We start from the raw sequence: 22,879 nt of genomic DNA, 5'->3' as shown, positions 1-22,879 counted from the left end.
TTATTTTTATTAATTTATACTAAAAGACATTTTCCCTCAATAAATATTACTTTTGTTCTTTGGAATCTCTGATGTTTTTGTAGTATAATAGCTTTTTAAAAATACCCTCTATACAGTTAAGTGCTTCACATGAATAATTTTACTCATTAGATTGTTACTATTCCTCTTTGCCTGATGGGGAAAGAACAGCTTGTCCAGTTTAAGGAAATCACCCAAGGCCACACACTTAGTCAAAGGAGGGGCTAGAATTTCAATACAGACAGGCTATTACTCATGGTTCACTCAACAAATACTTACTGAACACCTACTTGATCTTGGATGCAGACTCTAGAGATGAAACAGTGAGAAAAACATGTGAATCCCTTCTCCTGAGGCTTTTAGAAAAGGGGGAGGGACAGATAATGAACTTGTGGATACATGTTCATCAACAGAGGTGAAGGCTACATAGCAAAAGGCTGCTGTGAGGGCCTGGGAAGGGCGAGCACCTCTACTCTGGGTATCGAGGAAGGTTCCTGAGGAAGTTACTTTGGACCTGAAGGACCAGAAATGGGTGTTTGATACGACAGAGTGGAGAGTGGGGGGGGTGGGGGGTGGGACAGCAGGGTTGAAGTACCAGCTTGTTGAAATAGGGAAATGGCACCAGGGTGGCTGAGGTGTGACAGCTACATGGGCAATGGGTGATGGTGCAGAGGTGGTCACGTCTGCCCTGTGAGGTACCTCCTAGATCAGTGATGGCGAACCTATGACACGCGTGTCAGAGGTGACATACGAACTCATTTTTTTGGTTGATTTTTCTTTGTTAAATGGCATTTACATATATAAAATAAATATCAAAAATATAAATCTTTGTTTTACTATGGTTGCAAATGTCAAAAAATTTCTATATGTGACATGGCACCAGAGTTAAGTTAGGGTTTTTCAAAATGCTGACACGCCGAGCTCAAAAGGTTCGCCATCCCTGTCCTGTATTGTTGAAAGACATTGGCCTTTTTCTAAGGGCTATAGAAATTCATGAAAGGTATTTTATATTATTTTTTAATTCATTTCTGAGACCTGATATGAAGAATAAATTTAGGCTTTAAAATGCTTCCAGGTGAGCCAACACTGTGGGTGGATCTCAGCTTCACATCCTGTGGGCTCTGTGGCCACAGGCCGGCAAGGCTTTCCAAGACCTGACTTCCCCTTCTACAAGTTACATAACAATAATATATGACTCCTGGGCTGTCATAAAAAGTAAATGAAATATTCCATGGAGCTCACTTCCTTAGTTTACTGTTAATCAAATGATAGTTTCCACAAAAATACTCCCCCTCCTTCTCCTGACTTTCTCTTCTCTACTGGCCCCTGTTTCTTCTGCACCCTGGCCTCTTGCACATCTGTTCTCCTTTTTCTCTTCCTCCTTCTCCCGTCCCCACCCACCATCATAGCACCCTCCTCCTCCACCTTCCTTTCCCCTTCTCCTGTTCATTAGCATATTCATTCATCTCAACATGATATTTCATCTCCAGGAGGATGTGGGACAGCAGGGGATGTGGGACTGCTAGCCCTTTGCTTTCCATTCCCATCACCACCACCAACACTGGCCGGCATTATTTCATTCCTCTACTAAGAGGAATTAATTGTGTGGTCACTAATAGCCTTGCCACTTCCAATCATGGGAGACACCCTATCACATTAATGCTCCTAAACGACTACTCTTATTGCCTCTGACTGTCCTGCCAGAACCTTCCATGGCTCCTCCGGGATGCTGTGAATGGGAATGTGGTGAGGAGTGAGGCCTCTGGAGTCAGAGGGCTGCTTTTCCATTTTTGTTTGGGGCTCAGGCGCTCACCTATTTGGGCAGAACTTACTGCTTGTCTCTAAGGTTTGCAGACCTGCCTCTTCTGTAACTCGGAGATCACAGCTCCTTCGAGGCTCCTGTGAAGAGTGGCTGAGAGAATGTGTGCAGATGCTTAGGAGACACTCAGCAGTTGGCATCCTTATCCTCAGGATGAGTGTCACACCTGTATGTATACCACTGAAGACCTTCCAATCCGATGTCCACTTCTACTGACATCTCATGACCCCCTCTAACTTGGGGACATACGTCAGCCCTTATCATTCTCTGAACACACCTACTGTCTCCCCAGTCTGCTTTTCTGTTTCATCCCATAAGCTCTTCCCTACTTCCAATGACCACAGTCTGCCTGTCTTTCAAGCTTTAATACCGAGGCGGAAGTAATCTGCAAGGGAATTTCGTGTGCTAGCTTGTATTGTGTTTGTGTAAACTTCTCGGGGATGAGACCACACAATGTATATTCACAGCCCCTACCAGGCCCAGCAAAACACATTTCTCATTGAATAAATGTTTGCTAAACAGATGAGTGAATGAAATGCTTTTATCATGTACAAGCTGAGAGGAACTTGGGCTGGAGCCCTAAGAAGTACTTGGAAAAATCTGACTGGAGCAGAAAAAAATAGAACAAATTGGCCATCTTATACCATAGTAATAAAGTAGATTCTTTTCACTTCCTGTATTTTGGATATTTGATATAATTGTGTATGTTTTGTTTTTAAATATGGATTTAAACCAATTTCTGTTCTGTACACATTGTTGTTTGATGTGGCCTAGAGCTCATTTATTTCTGTGTTTTGAAAGTCTGAGTTTAAATTATTTTAGGTTAATTATTAACCTTTCGTTATAGTCCACAACAATCAAATAAACTGCTGTAACCAGTTTGGCTCAGTGGATAGAGCATCAGCCTGTGGACTCAAGGGTCCCAGGTTCGATTTTGGTCAAGGGCATGTACCTTGGTTGCGGGCACATACCCAGTAGGGAGTGTGCAGGAGGCAGCTGATAGATGTTTCTCTCTCATTGATGTTTCTAACTCTCTATTCCTCTCCCTTCCTCTCTGGAAAAAAAAATTCAATGAAATATATTAAAAATAAAATCAAATAAACTGCTAGGTAGTAACTGAAACACTTCTTTTAAACTTTCCCTAGTTTTTCAATAATCATTTGCAAGAAAGACATTACAAAGGACTACACCTCCCAAAACAGGGTTATATAAATGTAATCTTGATCAATCATGTTACCCATGAGCAGGCTTAGCTATATATGCAGTTATACATGGTTGTTTAAGGATTTCTTGATTTTATATATTTAAAAATTTTTAAATCCTCAATTCACCTGAGGATATTTTTTAAAAATTGATTTTATAGAGAGGGGGAGAGATGGGGAGTGAGGGAGAGAGAGAAATATCCATGTGAGAGAGAAACATTGATCAGTTGCCTTCCATACATCCCTGAACAGGGATTGAATCCACAACATAGGTATGTGCCCTGACTAAGAATGGAACCCGAAATCTTTTTGGTGTACAAGGTGGCAGTCCAACCAACTGAGCCAACCTGCCCAGGGCTAAAGATTTCTTGATTTTTAAAGATTTAAGTTGCTCCAAGGCCATTTTACATATCTGGGTTTTCTTTTATAGTAAATACTGTAGTTGTCTTAAAATTTTGTGAAGTGGTAATATTTTATTGTTCTGTATCCACTGAAAATATAAACTTACATGCTGGTAAAGCACAATTATTTTCACAATCCTCATTTTAAATTTAAAGGAAACTGATTATTTCAAACTAATATTGCTCAGTGTTATTAAGTGTGTTTGCTACTCCTATATGCACCCAGAAAAGAAACATAAAGTATATTCAGGCAGGTTGTTTACACTAGATTAAGTTTTTCATCATTTCCAGTGTTTATGAGCAGAGCACATAGGAATCTGTATCCTCCCATGGCTGGGTTCTGCAGCTTTACTCTCTCTCATAGCAACTCGTATTTCTAAATTGAAGGACTTGTAGACATATTGTATATAATGTTCACACTCAACTAGAACATGGTGAATGCAAAAGTCATTGTTATTAAAGAAACAGAAAATTATGATTTTTAAAGAAACATCATTCTTTCTTGTGTGAACAGATGTATTATCTACTCAAGGACATGGCAGCATGGGTTTGATTAAAGCACGCACCGAAATCATTCATGTCTTTTGGTAGCCCATTCCAATCTTATCAAAGTTCTTGTTTAATACTATCCTTTTTTCCTTGGTGAACTGGCTAGATTGATTGGGTTCATTGTTCAAGATAATTACCTACCATTTTCACTAATCACATTTCTACAGCAATAGGAAGAGAAACAAGAGTGGTCTAGATCTATTCTTGGCTAGTCTCTGTCATGAAAATGTATCTTCATATATTATTTAATGACCTTGGCAATTATGTTATATATAGAAGGGGGGAAAATTGTTCTTAAGCCACTTTCTAAAAGATGAAAATGACATTTTTGACAAAACACACTTTAATAACATCCGGACTCAGATGATTAAAAAATACTACTGGTGTAAGCGGATTGTAGGCAGGGGGAAATTATAGACTATTCATTACATACCTATAATCGAAGTATATATAACTGCCATGAAATTCAGGCCACAATAAACAGGAGGTTGACTACTCATCAAGAAGAAAAAGGAATGAAGCTAACCTATATAATTAATAGGTTATTGCAAACTAAAGTATTCTTAAATCTCATAATACTGTTCCCATTATGAAAAGAGCATTGAACTGTTCTATTGGGTAAGATTAATTAAGGATTGTAAAATATTTAGAGTCCTTCTACTTAGAGCTTAATTATGCACTATTGATTTGATAGTCATCTGGTGAAGGTCCAAGCACAAATTCTAGGAAAATGGAGGACTTGTAAAACTATGTAATGTACATAGTGTGTGAGGGAAATGAGGAAATAGAATCCAAAGGCATAATTGAGAATTTTGGTTATTACATTGATAAATGCAGAGGAGGAGTTCTTTGGCTTCGTTTTAAAAAGATTTGGCAAGGAACAGAGAAGAGGACAAGACAAGTTTCTTGAGAATCCTCCAGCAAAGCCTGTGGCTTTGGGCCAAAGTAAATCAAGGAGATAAATCCCAAATGTGTGTCAAAGATGCTACTTTTTCAGTTTGCCAGAAATTGGAGCAGTAGGTCAAGAGACTTGGACATTTTTCCTAGAAAATAGATAAATAGATGGCTAACTGAATACCTTTAACAAGCACGCTTAGCACTCTAAAGTGGTGAGTAAATGATGATGAATGATTTATAATTCAGATATGAAACCTGCCTTTTATGTTGTCACTGAAAGACAGACAATGCAGTTTTTGAATGATGAATTTACAATAGTCATTAGATGGCCAACCACACACAAGAGTGTAGGTTAAAACCTTTGTGCATTTTTAGAAACTGTCATTTGTGGGACAATTGTATTAGAAAGGTAATTTATCCATGTTCGTGAAAGGAATCAGAATGAGTTTAAAAATATAATAAAAATAGGAGATAAACAACTAAAGCCAAAAACTCAACAATATGAGTGTGTTTATTCATTTACTCATCATCAAATGCTCAATGAGATCCTACCCTGAGCCAGGTACAGAGCCAACTAAGGTGGTCTTAGTTCTCATAGCTTCCTGGAGAGAGCTACGTGAAGAAAGAAATAGGATTGGCAGTATGATACACAATTTAACTGAGTCAATGGATGATGGAGAAGCATATAGGAAAAAGTGATGTGGAGACTGTTGAGAAGAGAAAAGAGGCTGCAAACAGGAAGATAGAATACTGAAACATTAAAAAAGCTACTTGAAAATTGGTGTTAGTCATTTAAATATATGGGAAGAATATTATCATGTGGATTTCTATTAAACATTAACTTTTCCAAAACAAGATTATTATTACTATTTTTAAAATAAATATTGCAGAGTAAACCCCTACACTCCCAGAGCAGGAGGCTGGGCAGGCACCTGGATCGGTTACCATGGTCTGGTGGGCAGTGAGACAAATCCCTCCTCTATGACAAGCGCAGTCAGCCTCTCCGTGGTCGGCAAACTGCGGCTCGCGAGCCACATGCGGCTCTTTGGCCCTTGAGTGTGGCTCTTCCACAAAATACCACGTGCGGGCACGCATGTACAGTGCGATTGAAACTTCGTGGCCCGTGTGCAGCAGTCGGTATTTTGTGGAAGAGCCACACCCAAGGGGCCAAAGAGCTGCATGTGGCTCGCGAGCCGCAGTTTGCAGACCACTGGCCTAGGTGGCTCTGCTGTCTCTCTACCTGATTCTATGTCATTGATAGGTTACACTTATTAAGTAAAGGTCACAGCCCTGGCCGGTGTGGCTCAGTTGGTTGGAGCGTCGTCCTCTGCACAGTAAGGTTGCCAGTTCAATCCTGGTTGGGGCACATACAGGAGGCAACCAATGGATTTCTCTCTCTCACATCAATGTTTCTCTCTCTCTCTCTCCCTCTCCCCTCCTCTGTTTCTAAAATCAATAAAAACATCCTCGGGTGAGAATTAGAAAAAAAATAAAGAAATTGATTTAAAAACAAAATAGAGCAGCCAGGCTGGTGTAGCTCAGTGGTTGAGCATCAACCTATGAACCAGGAGGTCAACAGTTTGATTCTAGTCAGGGCACATGCCCGGGTTGTGGGCTGGATCCCAGGTGGGGGATGTACAGGAGGCAGTTGAGCAATGATTCACTCTCATCATTGATGTTTCTATCTCTCTCTCCCAAACTGTAGCTAGGTCCAAACTGTAGTTTGTATTTTGTGGTTCACACTGCCAGTTGGGGTGCTTATAATGCTGAATAAAGAAGAAGCCTGGTAGATTGTTTACCCAGCTGGAAAAGATTATAAACATTTCCTATGAGTCTACTCATAGAAGTCCCTGAGCCCATGTGAATGAAACAAACCATGGCCTCTCTCACGGGAAGAAAGTAACATTTTTTTCAGAGAATTTAGTCACAATCTTCTGCCTGGAGGGAAAGACAACATTATCGATTAGTTCAGTATCCTTTAAAGTATCTAATGTTTAACATGTACCTGCTAAAATGCAAAGGTGCTAATGGAAACTATGAATGGAGACTAACTTCACAGTCTCTGTGAAGCAAGCCCTTCTTGAAACTGAAGGTATTTTGTATTCTGTGAAATTCCACGTGTGTAAACTTGACATTTGATCAAAAAGGAAGTTAGGCTGGCTGAATGTTCCCACTGTCACAAATGGAAATGAAACCAAATAATGGTTTCTTCAAAGATAGATGTGTTCCTTTGTGTATATAAAGGTGACATAAACAATATGAGGCACATTCTATATATACACGATATGTATTTTAACACAAAGAATAGCAATACATCCACTTTGAGACTCTGTGGTCATGGGGACTGGGGACTGGCCCCAGTCTGGTCTGCCTTTCCTTGTCCATCCTCTGTTGCCTTCTGTGAAGGAGGCTGGTCGGGTGGCCACAGTGGCCCCTGGTCCCAAATGAGGGCAAACCTTCTGTGCCCAGAGAGCTCACATCACTGACTGTGGACGTGTTAGCTTGGTGCTCTGACCTACTCAGGTGAGAAGCTTGAAATAACTTATCAAGCATACAATATTTTGCTCTCAATTCTTTATTGAGTTCCTTATTTCTCCTCTCACAATGTTATCTTTTTTCAATTTCCAAGTCCAGGAAGTAAAATGGCTCCTCGGTAAAAATTCTTGGAAAGCTCCATTATACTCAGAAAAGAAAAGAAAAAAAAATGTGTATCATGGAGATCATGCTTTCAGAGTCTCTGCCCTATTCTAATAGCTTTTCAACCGCTCGAGACTAAGCCTTTATGTCAGGAATTTGCCAATGCTGAGAAAAAGTTTGTGCTCTGACCACTGAGGTCAGTTTAATGTGCGGCATTCATTACTGACCCAGATTGTACATCCACGTGCTAGAAACACGGACAGCCCCTCAGAGAGCTGCCACCTGCAATACTTTACTGCTTTCGAATGAGGTCACTTTTAGTTACAGTTCAAGAATTTCCAGTTGACACCACTCCTGAGTAGCAAGAACAATGGAAAGGAGAATGAAAGAAGAGACTAGAAGTAGTCCCTGAAATTATTTTATAATACCATTCTATTCACATCTCAAAACTTAAAAGTGGCAGAACATATGAGTGACACAGACTTATTCTATATGTCATGAAGTCTTCATTTTCATAGATTCAGCCGGTATACCCTGGACGCGTGTGCGTTACTCCTTCTAGCCTATGTCTTTGTGATTTTGAGGTCTGAAAAAATCAATCACTGTGTTCCTGCTGAGATTAATAGCTACAGATCTGTGGAGAAACAAACAGCTTGTTCCTCTAACTGAAGCAAAATTGATGTAAGGAATGATGAAACCTAGCAGCCCAGCCAACCCAGATAGGGGAGCACCTGAGAAGGGAGAGAGAGGAGTTTTCATTTGAATGTTGTCAGCCGTCAGCCTGCAGTTCTTAAAGCACAATGACACGGCATCTGGAAGCTTTAAATCAACTAACTAGAAACCAGCCCGGTTGCCCCATGACCAGTGCAGCCGAAGTCCTCAGGAGAAAGCCACCCTCTGTGCTCCATGGTACTTCCTAAGTGAACCTTAAATTTGGGGCAAACATTGTTCACTTACCCAGGACATATTATCAGTACTTTGAAATTATTATTATTTCATCATAAATAGGGAGGAAAGGAGAGAGAGAGAAACACTGATGTGAGAGATACATCAATTGCTTACTTCCCAACCAGGGAATGAACCCACAACCTAGATATGTGCCCTAACCAGGAACCGAACCCAGGAACTTTTAGTGCACAGAACAACGCTCCAACCAAAGGAGCCACACCAGCCAGGGCTAAGTTATTTTTAATATTTTTATGAAATAAGTAAATTAGAGTTGTTAGTAGACAAAATAACCCCAAAAGATGAGACCAAAAAGACCTCAGCAGATGAATATCACCTCTGGAGGTATCTCCTGACTATATAAAGGCAGGAGATATTTTATCGATAGACTACATCGTAGTGTTTATTTGGAGCAAATGACTGCAATATCTAGTTGCTGACAATGGTATATAATGGTATATAAGGAAGACAGTCTATTCCTTTCAACCTTTAATAACTATTGATAGAAGGTGTCCTAGTGCCAGACCACACTGGGGACACACAAAGGGTTATGTCTTCCAGGAGGGTAGCCAAATAACCAATCCATTACAACCCACACACAACAGGATGCACATGTAGGGCACAAAGGAAAACAGAAAGGTTAACCACACTCGCCACCAGGAGTGAGAGAAATTAATCAGTAGGAGGTGCTTATGTGAGCTGGCACCCGAGGGATGAGCAAGGATTAACAAAGATAGAATAGGGAGAGGTGTTCTACATAGAAGAGGTAACCTAAGTGATTAACGGCGGACAACAGAAGAAAAATACAGTGCCATACACCAAACTGGAATACTCAAAGTGGAATGGCAAGAAATGAATCTGCAAAGTCAGATAATACCTGGTCAAAAGATGCCTTGTCAGTCTTGTTAAAGTCATAAAGTTAGACATGGTTTACTTAAATTTACTTTTGTACAAGAATTGAAGAATCTGTTCACTATGACAACTAAGTTATAAAGTTTGGATGGGTAAATAATAGGAAGGCTTTCAGTTTATACTGATGTAGGCATTGACCCAGAATAATTCAAAGAAAGAACCAATCAAACTTTTAGTCGATAGCACAAAATGATGGTGCTTATTAGTTAACTAAAATTACTTCTAGACTGACATGGTTTTCCAGGATATTTGTCAGTTAAAGTTTTCTTAAATAAAGACTGGTAATGGAGATACACTGTATACTATCATCCAATAAATACAATAAAATTTCAACAATTAGATCATAAAATGATTGAAGATTCCTACTATTTTACATTTCTAGATGGAAGATAATAAAATAGCCAAGACACAAGAACTGAAAGAATTCTATGAATGGTAGTTGAGCCCAGGCCACTTGCTCCTCTAACACCAATAGACAAGGCAGGTCTTACTTAATTGGCTTGAAGTATGAGGCAAATGACAAGAGTTGATTTAATTCTTGTCAGTAGTAATCGAGGGGAAATGGTATCACTAATGATTAGTAGCCTCCCCAAACAACTAAAGACATGAGATGGTGTCTCCATAAGACAAAACCAACTTGTAGGGTCTTTAAGCTGTAGAACAACTGTGTTTAGCATAAGAACTGGTTAAGTTACTGTGGCTCCACAGACCTGAAAGAAAACCTCAGCAGCCAGCACCCATGATCTCCCCGACACAGTTACTGTATTTTACTTTTGTGCTGGCTTATAACTTCTTTCTTAAATAGCCAAGTAACAAAAATATTTCTAAAGTAAAATTTAAAATTTGTTTTTCTTTTCATTTCAAATGAAATTTTCATGTCTGTTCAAATAGAACCCTCTCTCAAAATCTAGCCTGGGTTCTGGGAAAATAATCAAAAAACTGTTTCTGTCTAAAGAGTGAATAAACAAACTACTGCAGAAACTTTTATGATATCGCTGCCCCAGCCCTGGGGAGATTGGGAGCCTGTTCATCACCTTCGAGTGGATCATCTGTGCTGGAAATGGTCACTAGGAAAGGCTAGTTCCATGTAAACAGCTCTGATTCTTTCACTCAGGCCAATAACATATTTTAATTTAACTTGGTGTTTGATTTCCTAGAAAGTAGATATCAAAATTATGAGTAACATTTTGAAATTGCAATGAAAATTGAAAGGGTCATAATTACTAGATTAGTGCTTTTACATGTTCAATAATTGCCCTGTTGCATACATTACATTAGTTATATATAAAAAGTGCTTAAAATAATACCTGGCATAGAGTAGAGTTCAAGAAATGTCAAACACTACTTTCATCATTTTTGTATTACTATTAATTCATTTATAGTTGTTCCAATTGGATGAAAGCAAAGTTCTAATAATAAAACCATGTAAAATTAGAATTCACATTTTTTAAATAACCACTTTGTCTGGTGGGAGGTAGGCAATTTCCAAAGTTTTGATGATCTTTAAAGCCTAGTTAGAAGGATTAATAGCTAAAATGTCATCTATTTAACCCACGTTGACATGTCTGAATGCACTTCTGTTCCCTTGTGGCTGCTTTAACCTTACATGCCCCAAACAACAGCACATACATTCCCTTAGTTAATTATATTCTTTTAGACAACAAGTGCTCATCCTCAGCTTAACTATACATGCCCTTGATATTGTTTTAGTGCAATGAAAGGAAAACTCCTACAATGACAGTGGAAGTATACAGTAAAATACCCTGCAGGCAACGACACCATTTAGCATCGTTATCAAGGGCTCTAAGGCTTAGTCATGTTGAATAAACAGTTAAATTAATGAAGGATTGTCACCACACCCTTGCCTTTTAATGCCAACTAGTGTTGGTGCGATGGCTTTCCATCTGCCTGGTCCCTTTTCATCACCAACTTCCATGATAGCTGGTGTTTAGATTAACAATATGAAACTGATAATTTTGACTTAAAAATGACAACTTAATGTGGCTCAACAAAATAGACAGACTGTCCAAAAGCATAATTACAGCAGATCACGGCTTTTGAGAAAGTTGCTTTCTAAGCTCCCCAAGGCAGGACACGTTAGACACTCCAAAGACTCCTTCCCATGTTATCCTCTCTCCATCAGCACATTGGAGTGGCCATCTTGTCTACCACCATGTAAAAATCTAAGAACTTATAAGCATACTAGAGGTCCGGTGCATGAAATTTGTGCACTCACGGGGGTGGGGGGGTTCCCAGCCTGGCCTGTGCCCTCTCACAGTGCGGGAGCCCCATGATCAATCTCCCCAAAGACGTAGGCCGTGCCCACCCATCCAGGGCTCCTTGATGAATTGCCCCAAAGATGTAGGCTGGAGCCAGGGGTCCTGCCCCCCAGTGTCGCTGTACGTAGCTGTCGGGACCCGCGGGGCTTGCCTCTGTGTTGTGCATGCAGTGTCAAGTTCCTGCCCACCCGCACACACCCGCTGCACATGCAGCCTCTTGGTGATGGATTGTTACAGCATGAGGGCATGAGGGCTTCACAGCGTGAGGGCATCACAACCACATAAGCTTTTATTAGTATAGATATGCATAACCCATGGACACGGACAATAGTGTACTGAAAGCCCCAGGGAGTGGGGGCAAGAGAGGTAGAGGGAGTCAATGGAGGGGAAAGGGCAGAACATCTGTAATACTTTCAACAATAAAGATTAAACACACACACACACATACCTGTGCATTCATGGCAGAATTTTCAAAAGATACATTGATATCTACTTTAACACCAATCTGATTTAGCTAAGAATCTAGTTGCTTAGCATGTATCAGGTGTTCTCTGTAAATAAAACTCCCATCATTTGTCACTGTCACCTTCTTTGAGAGGTCAGTGCCGTTCTGTAGAGAACATTAACCTGAACAGCTGGGTGGGGGCAAGGCCAACACCAAGGTTTCTGTGTAGGTCTAGACAGGAATGCAGCCCAGATTCTCAGAAGAGAGAAACTAAATGAGCAGGTGGTGGATGAGAGCCAAGTTCAAAGAAATGGACAAACGGTCACCTTCTACAAAAGTGACCTTTGATTATGGGAGCACTGAAATAGAAAAATGCCTGAGAGAGAGAGAGAGAGAGAGAGAGAGAGAGAGAGAGAGAGAGAGAGAAGTATGAAGGCATTTCTTCAGGTGGACCCAGTCTCAGGCTGGAACCTGAGAAAGCAAAGCACAGGGAGGAGGAGAAGCAGACCCACATGAACCAGGGCGTCCTCAGCCAGCCTGCCTACATCCCTGCTTTCTGCCACAGCAGCCCGGCTGAGCACGCTCTACCCGACCATCCTGACTCTAGCTGCAGACACGAGTCCACAGAGGAAAGTGCATTACATGCTCTCAATCTATGCCTGTTGTAGACTTCATATAAGGAAGTGGAGGGGAAAAGACTGGAGAGATTTCAGATGTCAGGCCAGGATTCCCAACAAGCATTTAATAACAGAAAAATCAAGGGTTGAATTTAATAGTATCTTCTAGGAGCCTTACATAAGAAGCTTCAAGTATTTTTTTTTTTAGTGTAAACTTAAAAAAAATGTTTAACCTAGATCATATGACTCTTCAACTAGTTTTGTAATAAATAATGTCAACATTTTAGATATGATATAATTAGGGAGCAACGAGTCATGCTTGCTTGCATCTTCACAGTTACATACAGCATCAACATAAATATTTGCTTTGAATAATAATGCATTTTTATCTTTTCTATCCAATTTGTATTAATTTCAAAAAATATTTCAATAAAGATTTATATAAGACCAAATGTAGCAATAAAGATGTATGTGTCAAGTAAGAAAGCGCATGTTCTAACAATTCCAGAACATCAAACCAATTATCCGCTTGACCACTAATACACCAATTCTGTACCAATTAAGAATGGCAGCCAGTGTTTCTTCCTGCCAATCCCTTAAGAAGCTGGACAACATTTCCATCAAACTATGAATTTATTTGTTTCTCATAGCAAGATTTTTAAAGAGAGGGAGGGTTAATTGATCAAGAATATAAGAATATTTGTAAGAAGATAAATTAGAAAATATTCTTGTTCAAATAATATCTTTCTGGCTCTGGGTGACCACGGTTAGATTCTCTTTCATTTAATGATTGGATGCCTTCACTAGCATAAAGTATAGTGATTTTTAAAACATCATTCTTATTATTTTCATATTAATAGAACTATTTCACAAGTCACTTCAAAGTATAGTGTTTCTTAAAAGTTAATAAATAATATAATATCTGAACTCAGTTACAAATAAAATACATCGTTGCATTTAATTCTATGTCCTACTTACCCATACAATGCCTCTGATGGTTTTTTATCTCATATCTGTTCATTAATTCCAGTTTTCTTCTCTGTCTTCCTCCAATACCCTAAGTACCCCAGGGACTTTGCACATGCTGCTGTATACGCCTGGAACTATGCGGGAAGTAGATTGCTGCCTCATTTTCTCCAGGTGTCTGATCACATGTCACCTTAATCACAGCAGCTTTTCCTATCTACCCCATAGAAAAGAGCAATTCTCCACTCCACCTTCCCAAACTCTCTTTCCCTCTTGCTTGCTTATTTTTTCCTCCATAGAAAATAGTATCACATGGCATATGGCCTATTATACATTTATTTGCATTTTGTGTTTCTTTCCCCAATAGAACTTCATTTTGTACATTGCTACAGTCTTAGTATAAGAGCCGTGTCAGGAAAGTAATGTAAGGGGTGATAGATAAATATTTCTTTATGTGACTAAACTTCATTAGTGAGTTATGGATTGTTATGAGTGAAGCATTATATTATGCTCTGATAATACGTTAAGCAAGAATAAAAGGTACCTAATGTGAAAGAAAAATGAGAGATTAATGGAATAAGCAGATAAATGTCAGTGTATAAGACAGAACCATAGAAAGTGTGAGCAAATTATATTTACCTGAGAAAAGAGAAGAGAAAGACAAATTTTACTTGGAAACGGGAGAGACCTTTGTGAAGGAGGTGGCATTTGAGTGAAACCTTGACTAGCGATGGTTTCCACATGAGAAGATGCTGGTGCAGGCCGCCCGTCAATGGGGCAGGCATGGCAAAGCCAGGGGCAACCCGGAGCCTGACCAAGCCCAGAACACAGGTGGTGTGAAGAAGGCGGGAGTGAGGATGACGCGATGTCTGTGACATGATGTCATATCTGTATTTCATTTTCCAGTTCAGTGATTCCCAACGTTTGGGAACATGAGAATACTTTTCTTTAAACATTGAAATATAATTATATCCAATGTGATATATTTTTTAAATAATATATAAAATATATGGCATAAAATGTTTACAAGTTTAGTATCACCTTTTAAATACATTTTATTAAACATATCACTTTAGAACCCCAAATTAGTATATCCTATATAATAATAGAGGAATATTCAAATTAGCCGGTATGCCCTCCCGGTTAACGACTGGCAGGAGCGAGTGGGCGTGGCTGCCTGCCGAGCGAGGCAGGGGACATGAGGCTGCATCAAATACAATAAAATGCGTTCACAGGCCCTAAAGCACAAACGTCCCAGCAGATAACGTACTGCAGGTTATTATCACAATGAGTACACGATATTGATTACACAATAAACTTATTTTCACTGAAAAAAATAACATCTTCACTTAAAGATGCCGCAGTAAGGCAGCTGAGGCTTCACCTGTCGCTTTCTACACCGAAGACGACAGGGTTCCAGGAGGAAGGGCTCCAGTTTCCTTTCTCAGCACCCAGCCAGGAGGCCTCCCTGGCGGCTCTCCCCTCTGAGCCCTGCGCGCTTCGCTCTGGCCAGGAGCCCCGAGGGGAGGGGAGGCGGAGCCAAGTGCTTTGCAGGCAGGACCCGCTCTCCCTGGGAACCTGGAAATCCGCCTCCCGGGCCACTGCGCAGCAGCCAGGCCTGGCGAGCCGAGGAGGGCGACCTGCCCATGCGGATGTGTCCGCTGGCGGAGGCCACGCAGCTGCCATAGTTGAAGTTGTCCTCGATGGAGGACGGGGTAGTGGGATCGGAGTCGGCCATGTCGGCAACGGAACCCCAGCTCCCCGCAGAATGACTAGAGCACAAGGACCTCAATAGTCCTCGGTCCCCTCCTGAGCAGCAGTCAGCCCCGACCGGGGATCAAACCCGAAACCTAAGTAGGTGCCCTGGCAGAATGGAGCCCAAACCTTCGCTGTGGCAGAGGCGCTCCGGCCTGCAGCAGGGGCCAGGGCACCAGAGGGGTTTTGTTGAGGGGCCGGGACAGGCAGCCCGCAGCGCAGTGGGTTAGGACCTCCTCCCGACACAGCCAGGCTGCCGGTGGATCCTGGTCAGGGCACAGACCAGAAGCAACCAGAGAGCTTAATACGTGGAACAACACACCGGTGTTTCTCTCCCTCCCTCCCTCTCTCTAAAATAATCAATCAATAAAAATTAAAATAAAAAATAAACCCTCTGGCTTGCAGAGTTGCTAACACAGTTAGAAAGCGAAGTCCCATCCCTTCCCGTTCATTCAACAAATACTTCATATGCTCCTTCAATAATCACACTGGGGATGGGTGTGTGTTTGTTTGTTTTGGTTAATCCCCACCTGAGGACATTTTTGCATTGATTTTTTTTTAGAGAGAGTGGAAGGGAGGGAGAAAGACAGAAACTAATGTGAGAGACACCAATTGGTTGCCTCTTGCTGAATCCCCGACCAGGGCCCCGGACTGAGCCTGCAACCCAGGTACGTGCCCTTGATCAGAATCCAACCCGATACCCTTAAGTCTGCCTGCAGAAACACTATTCACTGAAGCAAACCAGCATTTTTTTTTCTTTTTAAGTCCTCCTCTAAGGATGTGTTCTTTTCATTGATTCTAGAGAGAGAGAAAGGGAGAGGGAAAGAGAAAGAGAAACATCAGTCAGTTGCCCAAGCAATCTGACAGAGATGAAACCCACAACCTGTGTATGTGCCCTCACCTGGAATCGAACCCATGACCCTTTGGTGCGTGGAAGGACACTCTAACTATTGATCCACACCAACCAGGGCCTGAAGGTACATTTAAAAATTTTTTTCAGATCTGCCCTGGCCAGGTGGCTCAATTGGTTGGAGTCTCAACCTGTACACCAAAGGGTTTCCTGTTGGATTCTAGGTTAGGGCACATACTTAGGTTTAGCTTAGATACCAGTGGGTCAGCAGGTGCAGAGGCAGCCTATGGGTATTTCTCTGTCACATGAATGTTTCTCTCTCTAAAAATCAATTTGAAAACATCCTCAGGTGAGAATTAAAAAATATATATATTAAAAAATTTTCAGATCTAAAATTTCATTTGGTTCTTTTTTAAATTTTATTTTTCATTTACAGTTCACATTCAATATCCTATCCTATATAATAAAACCCTAATATGCAAGTCGACCGAAAGGTGGAATGACTGGTCACTATGAACTGACCACCAGGGGGCAGATGCTCAATGTAGGAGCTGCCCCCTGGTAGTCAGTGCTCTCCCACAGGGGGAGCGCTGCTCAGCCAGAAGCCAGGCTCACAGCTGGTGAGTGCAGTGGCGGTGGGGGGAGCCTTCTCAGCAGCACTAAGGAGGAGCAAGCTGAGCTGTAGGGAGCAGCAAGCAGGCGGGCGGTAAGGAGCGAGGGGTCCTGGACTGCGAGAGGGCAGCCCGGGCTGAGGGACCCTCCCACCCCCAGTGCAAGAATTCCGTGCACTGGGCCTCTAGTGTTTATATATGTGTGTGTATGTGATACATATGGGTAATACATACATATTTTTTTTCATCATTACACAGGCAATGATTAATGTTCTCATGGACTCTAGGGCCTCTTGCGTTAAACCCAGGGTCATATGGATATGAGCACATAGGCCCAGAGCCCCAGGTTAGGCAATGAGAACCATCCAATGTCTCTGAGGAGAAGAATTGCATGATGAAACTACGAACTGGAAACGCTGAGGTTAGAAATGGAAGACACTCCAAAAGCCATCTGTGCCCCATTCACTGAAGTTATCAAAGACATTGCGACCCACAGAGGTAACAGACATGGGACAAGATTACAGGGAGACCAACGGCGGGTCCTCAGGTTCCCGACATGATCTCAGCAAGTATTCCCACTACAAGGTGGATAAGGCCACCCTAACGTATCCTTCGCAACCAGAAAGCCATATCTCTCCCGCTTAGCAAAATGAGGTAAAGTGTTAGCCCTGCAATGAGAGGGGCACTGCTTTCTCGCTGTGTATGAGGTTGTAGGATGCTCAAAAACCCATACCTAACATCACATGGGCCCTGCTCTAACGTTGCCCTGCGTATGTATTTCAAAACATATTCAGCGTTAAGAATTTCTCTCTCTGTATTTTTAAAAAACAAAACACATGTTTCCTCAAGGTCATTTGGAATTCCAGTAAGGGAGGTCACTGGTATACCTTGTTTTACACATAGCATGAATTTTTGAGAGTTTAAACATAAACTTCACACTTTAATAAATAGACTGATGCAATATGTGTGAAAAAAATCTATATTTAAACTCCAAAGGAAAATGTTTTACAAATGATTCCGCCCCAACCTAATTTGTAAAACCAGGTTTCCATCTATTAAAGTTCCTAAAGTGGTTTCTACATGTTTGGCTCTGTTAAAACAACCTCTAACACCGGCAATCATTTTTTAACCCCCCCCCCCACCCCGCCCCAATTCATATCTAATTGACAGCCATTATGCAGTTACGTGCCAGGAAGACCTGCTAGCTGAATGAACACGCAGGCGGCCTCCTTTTCCACAGCAACTGCTCCCCAGCCCTCCTCGGGGAGTTATAAATAACCTGCCTGGACAAGGGGAAAGGGTTTCAGAGTCCCACAGGAATTCTCAAAGGCTTAGCACAATTTCTACCTTAAGCATCCCCCGGGTGCTGGTGCCACCCCTCAGGCCCCGGGGGCTCAGGCGCTTGCTGCTCTCTCCTGGGCTTCTCTAAGGAAGTTGCATTGTTTCTGCTGGAGGATATTATATTAAATCTTTGTGGAAAGAGAAAATTAAAAACTTCATTTATGTACTTTTGCAATTTTAAAGACAATCATAAGAACACTTTTCTCCTTTCCCACACTGAGGTTTTAAGCATGCAATTATTGCTTTAATTGGATTACAATTGCCTCTAGCTTAGTTTATGCCTTTCCATGATCAAAACACATAAAACATATGATTTAGAGTGGAACTGTACTGGGTTTTGGTGAGGGGATAATCCAGATATTATTAGATGGCCATTGGATAGCAAACAAGGGCATTACGTTCCACTTTTGCAGAGATTATTGGTGTGAGGTGGACATTCATCTAAGGATCCCATTTGCTTTTATTGCTAAGGTTTCTTAATACTTTATTTTACTGCATCCCTGCTCTCCAATCTTTTATATGGTTAGAATATAGAATAGTTAGTGCAGGAGAATCCAGCCAATGATACAGGTAGACAAGACACACTGGGCTTTTAAAACCCGAACCGTTCAGCACCCCACCGTGTCTGGCTGCATAATTACACGCTGCTGGCTTGCCTTGGCTAATGCAGTTTCTTCCTGCTGCTTCATCACAGACACCAACAGGCACCTTTTAGGGAGGGACACTCGGGGCAGTTTTTCTGTGAATCTTTCATCTGCCATGTGCACTAAGGTGATGGCTGACCCTGGAAAACATGAGGGTGTGTAAGACAGGAGTAACGGGGCGTGCAGGCTTCCAGTACGTGCACCGCTTAGAGTGACTCTTGTAGAAGGAAATCACAAGGAAACAATCAGCAACAGACTTGTCGGCTGTGAACCAACGTGTTTCTCAGGAAAAGCAGCCGTTTCCTGCCCTGTTTCTCAGTCACAAGGCAGACAGGGAACAAGGGGCAGGCAGCTCTGAAACGCACCGCGGTCGCAGCTCACCGGGTGCCCCGTGGAGCTTCAAACTTCCTCGAACAAGAGAAATGCTAGCGTTCAGCTTGCAGGTGACGATGGACCAAAGCCCACATTATCACCCTCAAAAAATACTATGTTCCTATCGTCCTGTAGCCTTTGATGGAGGAACTGCTGCTGCTGCTGCTTCTGTCCTTCCGTATTCGGTGACACCCAGGACGTCAGGATGGAGATCAAGCGGGTGGACGTGGACCACAGAACAGGTGTGGTCAGCTGCCTCCGGCGGCCAGCCGGGCAGCGCAGGACCACGGGCTCCATGGCCACACGTACTCAGACCCCGCGAAGGTAAAGTGGCTCAGAGCCGGCTCGCCCAGGTGGCCGGAGAGGCCGCCGTGACCGGCACGGGGCTCTGCCGTGAAACGGTGTCCACAAGACTCAGATTTCCAGCTAAATCCGAGCGGCTTTCAGTCCCACAACCACCCTTGTTCCAGACGTGTGGCCGGAGCAATTGTCATGCTGCTTTTCTGTCAGAATCAGCCCCTTTGGGGTCGATTACAGGTGACTCCTCATAGCCCTGGGACGTGCTGCCTGTTGTGAATTAAGTTACAAACATGGCCCGGACCAAGAAGTTTGGCACCAAAGAATATCCTGTTCAATATTCGCAATGAACCCTCTCCCCTCCACCCCAAAGTGTTTAGAGACACTGAGAGTTATACTTGAAATGGGATGAATAAGCAGAAGTGTCAGGCTCCCGTCCCCAACCTTTCAATAGACCCCCGGGGAGAAAACCCCTCGCTCCCAGTAAAGAAGGGAGAGAGAGCGAGAGAGCGAGAGAGCGAGCGCTACCCAGTGCTCTGCTGGGTGAAGGGTGCTGAGCTCCACTGAAATCGCATTTGAGCTGTTTCTCTGTTGATTTTGTGAACCTTTTCAAGGGTTTCCATAGTAACAAGTGAATTCCCCCAGTTCTCGCCCCAACATCTTTCTGGCATGTAACAGCGAAAACAATCAAGGCGCGGGTGGAAAAGCTACACTACCCTTTCTCGTCCCGGGAAATACCTGGAGAAGTCACGGTCAGTCTCTCCTAACAAACCAAGTGCATTCCCCACCGCGTCACGAGCAGGCTGGGTCAGGACGTACTCACATCTCTGATGCCGGCGCTTGCTCCTGCACATGGTCATCCTGAGGGGCCCCTCCCAGAGGGAGCCCTGCCCTCGAGACAAAGAGCCGCTGGGCTCCTGCTTTGCAGAAAGACTGTTGCTCACTGACAGGAGGTAGCCAGCGAGCCCACGGAGAGCCAGGGTAATACCATTCTCCTGAAATTACAGGGGAGGCCCCTGTCACTGCTCTATCTGCCGCTGATCTGCTGGAGCAAACTGCATTTCCCTCGCCTCCCGGGCAGCAACGAGGCTCCCACAGCCGCTCCCCTCCTGTGAGCTGGGAGCCTCGGGGAGCGAGCGATGGACTCACGTATTTAGCAGGAACACGAAGCCTGGGAAATCCAAATCTGAAACCTAAACTCCCCTGTTTGATATTTCCAGACATGACCAGCCCTGCGTGAGGCTCCTGTCTTTCAGCCTCCAGAATACTAGGTTTCTGTTCATTTAGAAACCTGCTCCCTCCTGCTCTGAGCTCCCACTGCCCTTCGCTTGCTCAGACATCAAAGCAGTGATCACTCCTAGTTTTGTCTGTCTGTCTGGACAGACCTTTCTCAGGCAAAGCAGGAAAGCCATCTTTTCACACGACACCCCGGGCCTCTCTGGGGGGTGCACAGTGAGGTCTCAGGCTCAGGTGACTACTGTGTGCTGGGCCCCCAGCCCCTGCCCCTGCCCGCCTCCCCGCCCCCAGACAGGCTCACCTGGTCTGCCTCCTCAGAGTCCACAGACCTGATGTTCCCAGGACCTGGGTGTCTCCTGGTCTGCGCTTTCCCACAGTCAGCACCCCACCCCTGGATCTCTGTCTTCCTGGCTTGCTCTCTGCCCTGAGAGTGCTGCTTGGTGCCCAGCGCATGAGTTCCATCTCCTTTACAGCGATTAGGTGTCTGGAACGCGGTTCTTACTGAAAACACAGGAGGGTGCACACCCAGCAGAGACTTCCTCCATCCTTCTGGGTACGCAGGAGGTCTCCTCCTGCAGCCGAAAGGAGAGTCATGCCCAAGGCCAGCGCTCCTGCCCAGGGAGCCAGGGGCTCCCCTCTGAGCACAGGGGAGGCCGGCCCTCCAGTCTTCCTACCAGAAGGAGTTTGTCAGCATCAAGAATATGTTCCTATTCAAGTGCTGACTGCATTTCCTGGTCCAGACTTGAAGAAGAGCGTCTCGCGGGCTCAGCGCTGCCTCTCCAGCTCCTTTTTGACTAACAAGCATCACTATTCAGTAAGGCTCCCCACTGTGCTGGGCTCTTGCTGTGCAGCATCATCAGTGCCTGTGTTCATCCACAGACAACGCAGACATGAGATTTTCCTTGTGTTTTCTCTAACAGCGAGGTCACCATATTTCAATAAATCAAATGAGTAGGTCTTTTCTGACCAACACAGGAAACTCTTCACATCCCACAGCCCTTCCCTGCTGACATGTTCTCCGTTGCCCTTGACAGTCACCTGAAATGCTTGTGTTTACTCGCTGGCTTCCTCCTGGCGGCCTCTACCTGACAGAACAGGAGCTTTCTGAGCACAGGGCTGCCCTTTGCTGGGAGATGTCCGTACAAGGTCAAATCAGCCCCACACAAAGTCGGCTCTCAGTAAATATTTGCTTGAATAAATGACTTTTACATACAAATTTAAATTATAAAGACAATACAAACACAGATTATTTTTCAATGAATTCAGACAATAGCCATTGATGAAAGTTATTTTCTTACTTAAAGCAAATACTTGTTACTCTGTGTCTATCTTTTGGTCCTAAGGTTAGTGTGAATAAGTTCACTGATTTGAATGAACTTGTATATACTCACAGGTGTAAAGATATACTTTAAACTTACTGAACCAAAGTCACAACCAGTAAGCAACATCTCCTTAGTAAAAGTCGCCTGTGCCTTAAAACCAATAAAGCGTAAAACCTTAAAACATGGTCCAGTGGATGCTGAAAGCGATCCTAGGATGGATGATTATCAACATCCCATTTTAGTATCATCATCCTCATTTTATGTTTCCGTAAAGTGAGGCTGAGAGGTGAAGGCTTCCGGCAAGAGTCCCGCAGGGAACAAGAGCCCACACCCTGATGGAGTGGCCTGGTCCTTCTGCAGAGCCAGGGCCACGTGACGTGACATGCCACGGGGTGAGGGGTCTGGGTCGCACAGAAGACAGGTTTCCACAGCAGCGAGGGCTGCTTTCCAGCCTCTGAGGCTTCGGCTTGCTGGCGGGACATTTGGGTTCAGGACCACGGCAGATGGCTTGGGACCACAGGGCCCTGCTCAGCTCCGTGGCAGGGGTCACAGATCACCACACCAGCCTCTCCACAGTGCCCTGGCCCTTGTCCTTTCCTCCAAAAAGAACACTCAAGGGATGTTGACTGACTACCCAAGAGTATCCGATGATGAGCCTGTCCAGAGTGCTGACGTCCTCCTCTGGTTTCCAAATTATAATCTACTAGAGGCCCGGTACACAGATTCGTGCACCAGTGGGGTCCCTCGGCCTGGCCTGCAAGGAT

General features: G+C 43.3%; 1 protein-coding gene across 4 annotated transcripts in view; it reads right to left on the bottom strand.

Moving 5' to 3' along the window:
• RALYL (RALY RNA binding protein like) overlaps positions 1–22,879 on the bottom strand; it is a 571,820-nt gene that overhangs the window by 141,548 nt on the left and 407,393 nt on the right. Inside the window, exon 1 of one of the 4 annotated variants that reach the window (XM_036337430.1) lies at positions 20,381–20,520. The exons of the other annotated variants lie outside the window; for them this stretch is intronic. Coding sequence (XP_036193323.1) covers positions 20,381–20,417 — 37 coding nt within the window. The 5' untranslated portion in view covers positions 20,418–20,520. Of the gene's footprint in view, positions 1–20,380; positions 20,521–22,879 lie in introns of those variants that run through there. 4 annotated transcript variants of the gene reach the window in all.

The sequence above is a fragment of the Myotis myotis genome, unplaced genomic scaffold (assembly GCF_014108235.1).
Source record: "Myotis myotis isolate mMyoMyo1 unplaced genomic scaffold, mMyoMyo1.p scaffold_m19_p_16, whole genome shotgun sequence".
Taxonomy (NCBI): Eukaryota; Metazoa; Chordata; class Mammalia; order Chiroptera; family Vespertilionidae; genus Myotis; species Myotis myotis.
Note: the sequence above shows the minus strand (reverse complement) of the source record. Positions and strands in the feature narration are given on the sequence as shown.